At 33.6% G+C, this 7555-nt stretch overlaps 1 protein-coding gene across 1 annotated transcript; it reads left to right on the top strand.

Moving 5' to 3' along the window:
- The first annotated feature begins 3309 nt into the window (after positions 1-3309).
- On the top strand, positions 3310-6130 carry LOC130739730 (protein SPIRAL1-like 1). The gene is made up of 3 exons (XM_057592114.1): positions 3310-3459; positions 4773-5048; positions 5838-6130. The coding sequence occupies exons 2-3, from the start codon at positions 4809-4811 to the stop codon at positions 5922-5924; spliced, it is 327 nt and encodes a 108-aa protein (XP_057448097.1). The 5' UTR covers positions 3310-3459; positions 4773-4808; the 3' UTR covers positions 5925-6130.
- The last annotated feature ends 1425 nt before the right edge of the window (positions 6131-7555 follow it).

Below are 7555 nucleotides of genomic sequence, written 5' to 3'. Positions count from 1 at the left end.
TCATGAAAGTTACAATTCATTGGACGGTGGTTAACTTAGACCATTTACAATGGTTTGTTTAATTTACTTACTCTCAACATCACTTTTTCTCTTCCCAACACTCTACATCATCTTCTCTCTCCAATTCAACACTCATTCAACTTTTACCCACTCCAATGGTTTTTCATTCAACACCAACACCCTATCCCACCACTTTTTTATTTCATATTTTTATTTAATTTTATATTTTTGTTTTTATGATTTACATAAAATTACAATTATCGATTTAAATTAAATTAAAACAATAAACACTTAACAATTTAATTATAATTTTTTAATATAGACAATAATTTATTTTATTTCCTTAACTTATTTTAATTTATTGTTGGGATACATTTCAAAACAAAGGCTAATAGAAAGATAATAAAAATAGTGAAAATTTAGGTTTTTTTTCTGTGTCCAAATCAAACCAACTAAGTCTCTATTTATAGAGAAAAAGTCATGAATTTTGGTTAAAAAAAAAATTCCAATTTTTTTTTTTGCAATGAAATAATTGAGTTCAAAAGATTAAGATGATAAAAATCCGGACAACGAACCAGAACGCACCACGTGGCATCGGTTACCCTCTCTCAACATGTTGAGAACTCTCAACACTTCTCTCCTCCACCTCATCTTCAACAAACCTCAACCAACCACTACACACCCTCAACAAAATTCAACCCCCTCTCAACAAACCATTGTATTTGGTCTTATATGTATAGTGATTATTTTTTATCGAACTAAGTCTAGTCAAGTCACAACTATAGTGTTGAGAAGGGAGCAACATTGAGCTTTTAGAATGGATTCTAGAGCTCCGTCATTCGCTCTGTGAGGGATATTCCTGCAAGGCTGCAACAATACTCTAATGTGTAAGTTAGAGGCGAGGAAAGAAGAAAGTGATGCACTTATGAGTTGGAAAAGTATGTGTGTACATCCGTTGGAGATACTAGAGGTAATAAGTGCTTGGTACGACTGCCGATGCTGATTGTTGGATCTTCAACAACAGGAGGGATTGAAGGGCTCATATGGGCCTGCACACGTCGTACGCCTCGAGCTTCATGACTATACCTAGAGCTAGAGTGAAAGATCTCTGATGAGACGTGGAGAAGTGTCACAAACGCCATCAGTTGTGAGATAGGGATGTGTGGGGGCAATGGTGAGCACTCCATTCGTTGTGGAAGGGTGCATTGTCATAATCGAGAATGAGTGCGATCTGAAGGCGGTGTGAGACGATCTATCGAGAGTCCGACCGGGTCGACGACTACCAAAACATTTTCCATGCAAATTTTGGTCATCATTCTCGCTGAGTTTTTAATTATTTTTCCTAGGCAAGAAAGACGACAAGAGGTAAAGTGATTGTACATGTGAATGAGGCACAATACTTCCTAAAACTGTTTATATATATATATATATATATATATATATATATATATATAAATTCAATAAACATGTCTTAGTCCAAATAATATTGCATATAGAATATATGGACCGTGCTTTTTTAAGGAGTGATTCTTGACCATTGGCAGTTGTTTACACCAAATTTTGGTAAACAAATAAGAGAATCCAATAATCAATCTGGGGACTGGATTCGAGTCCTCTTGGGTTCTTTGGTGAAAATAAACTTAATTCAATCAAGAAAAACTAAAGAAGATTGATAGAAAGTTGTAAACAAAACAGATAAATTCGACTAAAGTAAATAAGGAAATAAGTAAACTTTCTGAATAACAATTGAATTTAAAGTACAAAGTGTTTCACGAATCCCTACTTTTTTCCTCTAACTTGGCTTGTAATCATTGTGATCGATTGTAAGCGCTTGAGAGTTATTTCGAGTAAAGATTCCGAACCCCTAATTCTATACAAAAATCTACTATTTATAGACCCAACATGTAACTGATTCCTAACGGTCAAATGATAAAACAATTACAAGTGTCTTCTATGCGCTCCTTCGTCCTGCACGTGTCCTCACATATTATACGTGTCTTTCATGAGCTGTATCCAAAATAACCGGCTTCCTGTGCTGAACTTCATTTACCTTGAAGGAAACTTTTTAGTCGAAATCAACATGTCGAGGTCACTTGACACTTAACAGATTTTTCCTGAATCTTCTAATTTTCGATTTTATCATCAAATCGAATTATACCACATAGGTCGAAATTATCCAACCTTTTTGGTTAACAGCAGTATATATGGTATACTGGTATGGGAGGCAGGCACTAAGTGGTGCTGGAGTTGCTTTTGGTGTTGCACTTGCAACTGTTTCAACACCTTCTAAATTGAAATTGAAATAAACATTATTGTTGTTGTGTGGGACATAGCTTAAATTTGTTGTTGGTTTGATCATATATATTTATCTTCCACCAATTCGAGCCAGAACCTCCTCGTCCTCGAGGTGGAGTTAGATTTACAGATATTAGCTAACTTATAGCTTCGAAATTCACATCGTTAGACACCAAGGCTATAGTAAAGCTGCAATATGAGTTAAGAATATTCTTCATGTCAAAACTCCAGGTTCACATATAACCTTCTACAACTCAAAGTAGATAGAAAGAGCACACACCTCATAGCAATCAACTTCACACACAAATAGCATTAGAAATATTTAACAAAATCAGCATTTGAGTCATGAGAGAAAGGCCATAAGTAATGAGTTCCACTTTTTCTTGCATTATTGCTTTATGAACTTTGTAGTGCTTTAATGCTTCCGAGCTATCTAGAATGATGCTCTCATCCCTCAAATAATATTAAAAATATTTAATAAAATATGTTTGCATCATTATTGCTCGTCAAACTTAATAACGCTTTCATGCTGTTAATGACAAAATTATCTCGAATGATGTCTTAATCGCCGAACAACATTAGAATATTTAATAAAATTAGTGTTTCCAGTATTTAATAAATATTAAAATTAAATATAAATCATTCAAAATTCTAAATATTTTTATATAAATAAACAATAAACTAAAAAAAACAATAAATTCGAAATGATATTTGCCAAAATAGAGAATTAAAGAAAAAAGTTCCAACATAATTATTTTTTCGGAATAATAAATATCTTTATATTTTTAAAGAAGCTACTCAACAAATAAAAAATTTATTCATGTGTACCGCTGAAGTTTTTGGACTGGAGTGTTATTTGGTGGCGAGTTTGGTTTTTCGGTCGTTTATTTGACTGTGGTAGCTAACATTTTTTTGGGAGGTTTTTCCTTTGAACATGCTATTTTTTTTAATAAAAATTTTACTTTGAAAAAAAACAACTTTGTTTATGCACTTTAATAATAAATTATATATTGAAAAAGTTAGAATTAATTTTAAAAAATGAATTTATTCATGTATGAATTTTAAAAGTGAGGGGATGGCCTATTTATAACGCATACATCTCTCTTTTCTCCTCCGCCTTGGCCCTTGCGTTGTTTTTCAGATCTGTTCCTTCCAAAGCCACAGGTAACTCTCTCTTCCTCTTCCATTTCCAATTAGGGTTTCTTGATCATCCATTCGCTTCGATTTCGATTCACAATTCTGCACTTTTTCTTCTGGATCTGGAACCTCCTGTGTGCAATTCGCATTTTGTTTGATTTATATGAGATCGTTCTCCATTGTTCAGATCTATTTCCAGTTTCCAATTTTTGTTGTATTAGGTCGAACTCTGTGTTGAATTAGGGATTTTGAGATGATGAGTTTTCTTGCTTCCGGGGATGAATATTTGCTTTGATTTGATTTGATATGATTTGCTCTGGTTTGATTTGATTCGTGGTGTTCGCTTATGCTTATACTGTGAAATGTGAATGATGATACAAGGGTAGTTAGATTAGGGAGTGTAGAGTTTTTTCCCTTGTGCCGCTTTTCGTGCATTGAGTCGGCTAGAGAGTAGAGAGTTACCTTGGTACCGTGAAAGTCCCTTATCCTGCATGTGTGGGAACTGGGAAGGTTAAGGATTTCTCGAAGAGGAGAAGTAATGAGGAATGGCTCTAAAATGAGAAAGGGGAGGAAAAAAGACATCAAAGGGAGTGGATACGATTGGGTTATTACTTGAAGAGTCTTGTTTTAGTGCATGTGATGTGGTTCGTTTGGACGATTGTATAGGAACGGCTTAGGGAAATGCTACTTTTGGCTAGGCTTTGATAAAGATTATCGAGAAGGTGCTAGTTAGTGGGCTGGAACTTCTCTGAATCTGCTATTTAGAAATAATGATTGCCTTTTCCGTGCTTTCAAACTAATAGATGGGAAGAAAGGGGAGGGCAAGTGAGGAGGGATTATGTATATGTAATGGAAAATATTTGAAACAAAAAAGATATTCAACGATGGAGGCGGGGGAGTAGGAAGATAGAGATGTCTTTGTTAGTCGTATAGAAAGACAACGGAAAAGGGACATATGTGATATGACTGTTTGTTCCATTTTTTAATCATGTTTGCGGTTTCTGGTGTATTGCTAATTGACTCAAGAATTGAATAATCCACTAAGGTCACAAGTTGAAGTGAACTGGTATTTGTCGTAGAACTTAGAAGTGGTGTCTGCAAAGGTTGACAATCAAGTTGTTCGTTCAACTTGGTCATTGGCTCTGTGATTTATTGTTATTTTTCCCAGCTTTCTAGTAGTTATGAAAATGGAAAAGTATGTTATACTTGTCTGAATGCAAATGCATTTGGTCAAGTTACAGTTTGTATATGGCATTGATTATTGTCTTAATGAATATTTAGTTTCTCACAGTTAACTTTGTACTTATGTTTTCTTTGATCCTGTCCACATCCATGTGTAGGCAGAGTTTTCATCTTTCAGAAGGCAGTTGAACAGCATGGGTCGTGGTGTTAGCAGTGGTGGTGGTCAAAGTTCATTGGGTTATCTTTTTGGCAGTGGAGAGGCCCCGAAACCAGCACCAGCACCAGCAACAAATAATGCCCAACCTGAAGTGCAGCCTGTACATAATGAGCCTCCTTCAAAACCAGCTGCTCCTAAAACAATAATTGACCCAAACAAGCCCGCTGGTATAAATAGTAATTCTGCAGATGGCCTGAACACTGGCACCTTCATCACGGTATTATTTGTGCTTGTTATGTTTAATTTCCTCTTTTCCAATTGCTAGAATACTAGTTTAAGCGCTGAACTGCTTTACATAATCATGAATCTTTACATACTATGGGGGATTAAATCTGGTGCACTACACACTTGCAATAGATTTGGTAGTTTGGTATATTTGACCATCCCACGTAAGGTTTAGGTTCTTATATATTATTCAGTAGCCATTTTTGTTTCTATGTGGATAATGTTTTTATTTGCAACTTCATCTATTGAAATTCATAACAAAACTAGATCTGGTTGTTTCAATCTGGTTAGTTCTAATATCTGAAAAGGTGTGGAAATTTTCAAGCACTTGAATAATAAAAATTATAACAAGTTAGATTCTTTCTTTCATTGACACGTTTCACAGTATTGATCTGCCTATCTAATTAGTAAGAATAAATGTACTTAGTTATGCGTTTAACCTTGTACATCAGTACTAAACTATGTATAGTCTCCATAAAGCTTGAACCTTTCTATCAGTTGATAATTGATTCTTGACATAAGTATGCTTATTTAAATGGTAGTGTGTAGTTAGTTTAGCCACTTTTATATCAATGATAAAGCATCTTCTGGTCTTGTAAAGTGAATTCAATCCTTCATACAGACAATTGGCACTTTAACATGAGGGGATAATGTTTGGTTGTTGTTGTACTAGACTGATGTCTTGTTAGTTGGAACCAAGATGAAACTTTCCAAAAAACATTCTTAAGAAATAAATGAAGTGGTTTGAATGATATTTTTCTTCTATTTGTTTTTTCTGCAGGACCGACCCTCAACCAAGGTCCATGCTGCTCCTGGTGGTGGCTCTTCTCTTGGTTACCTCTTTGGTGGGCCTGGGGAAGGAAAATGATACTTTGTTTGCGAGGCTTTTGCTTGAAGAATGTTGTGTGTTGCAATTCAAGTCATTGGAAACATATGGTGTATTATAGTTTATGGGTTGCTGGGATAAGTGATCAAGAGTCTTATATTTTGGACTTGCTAAACATCTGTTTCATAACTGTTTGTCAGAAACAAATATTTCTATTTTTAAGTGAACTTTTGCTTTTTGCACCTGAATTATACTTACGTGATGTGTGGAAACTCTTTTACAATTGACTCTAAAATATGAATCAATTTTGGTAAAAACTTTATGTTAATAGCTTCTTGGTGTTAATTTGACCAAAATTTGATCAATGATTCGATTTTAAAAATTATAATTTGGATAATACCCAGATGAGTGACTGAACATAATTAATTTGAGTAAATTATGTTCAATTATAATTTAACGAGTGATTGAACTATTTTTACAAATTTGATTAGTGATTTGATTTTTGAACATTGATATTAGTACAAAAAACAGATTTTAAACTTTTAACATGGGGTTTCGAATCCTCTTCCAAAATTATGTTAATAGGATATAATCCTCTCAGTTTGTAGTATATAGAACACGTTAACACTCTTGCAAACTGGAAAATGAGAATGAACCAAACCAACCTTTGGAAAATGAGAATGAACCCAAACAACCTTAGGATAATAATTCTATTTGTACCTAAAGTATGTATAGAGTAAAGATATATTCACAGTTCACACCTCACTTTCTCATTTTTCTTTCTATCTCTCTTTGCATTTCCTGTCACATCACATATCATATCGCTTATTTCTCTCACTTCTCTTCACATTTTAAAGAGATGGAGATGGAAATGGATGGGGAACTAAACATTATTCATGTATATAATCTTTCTCTTTGAGGTAAAAATTGAGGATCATGCCAACAATAAAATTTCCGGGAGATTTTTATTGTTAGGTATTGAGTCCAGGGTTAAGAGTTGGATCGTTCTTTTAACAATGTCATTTTTATGTTTTGTACTTTAAACTTATTTTTGTTATACGATGCACAAATATTTTTCCTCCTAAGGAAATCCAACTAATGTAAAAGTGGTTTAGTTTTTCACTTAGCTTTTTGCTTTCTACTACTTTGGACGCTATCAACTTTCAAGAGATGAAAGACAATAGTAGCAAAATTGATTAATTAACACCACTTTCTTTTCACTCATATCCACACAACTCATTTACACAGTTAAAAGAAACTTGGCCTAGCTGTCTTCTATGAATGTACATGTAATTTAGATAGAAAAAAAGGAGTTTCACATCTTTTGGAGGTATTTTTATTTTTTACCTAGAGAGTAGAGGCTTATATAAAAAAAAAAAACCTAGAGAGTAGAGGGATATATGAAGATAAGAGAATGATCAAATTTACTTAGAATTAGAACTTTATTAGTAAAAAAACAGAGGAAGTAAATAGACCAAATTAAGAATAAAATATTCAATCAAATTTAATAAAAAAATGTAAAATAAAGACATAAAATAATCAGGTATAAGAATTTCCTACTAAAAGGAGATATAACCAGCTACAAAAACAGACAAGTAAATAAAACAGTCTACAACTATTACGTACACACTAAATTAGCATCAAGAAAGTTCTATGAAGTTTCTGACATACTT

The sequence above is a fragment of the Lotus japonicus genome, chromosome 2, assembly GCF_012489685.1.
Source record: "Lotus japonicus ecotype B-129 chromosome 2, LjGifu_v1.2".
In the NCBI taxonomy this organism is placed as follows: domain Eukaryota; kingdom Viridiplantae; phylum Streptophyta; class Magnoliopsida; order Fabales; family Fabaceae; genus Lotus; species Lotus japonicus.
This window is presented reverse-complemented; position numbering and strand designations above follow the sequence as displayed.

Excerpts from the sequence above, each read along its gene's own strand:
- LOC130739730 (XM_057592114.1), top strand. The coding sequence starts at position 4,809 with ATGGGTCGTGGTGTTAGCAGTGGTGGTGGTCAAAGTTCATTGGGTTAT. Across the intron at positions 5,049-5,837 it reads ACACTGGCACCTTCATCACG|GACCGACCCTCAACCAAGGT; the intron begins GTATTATTTGTG and ends TTTTTTCTGCAG.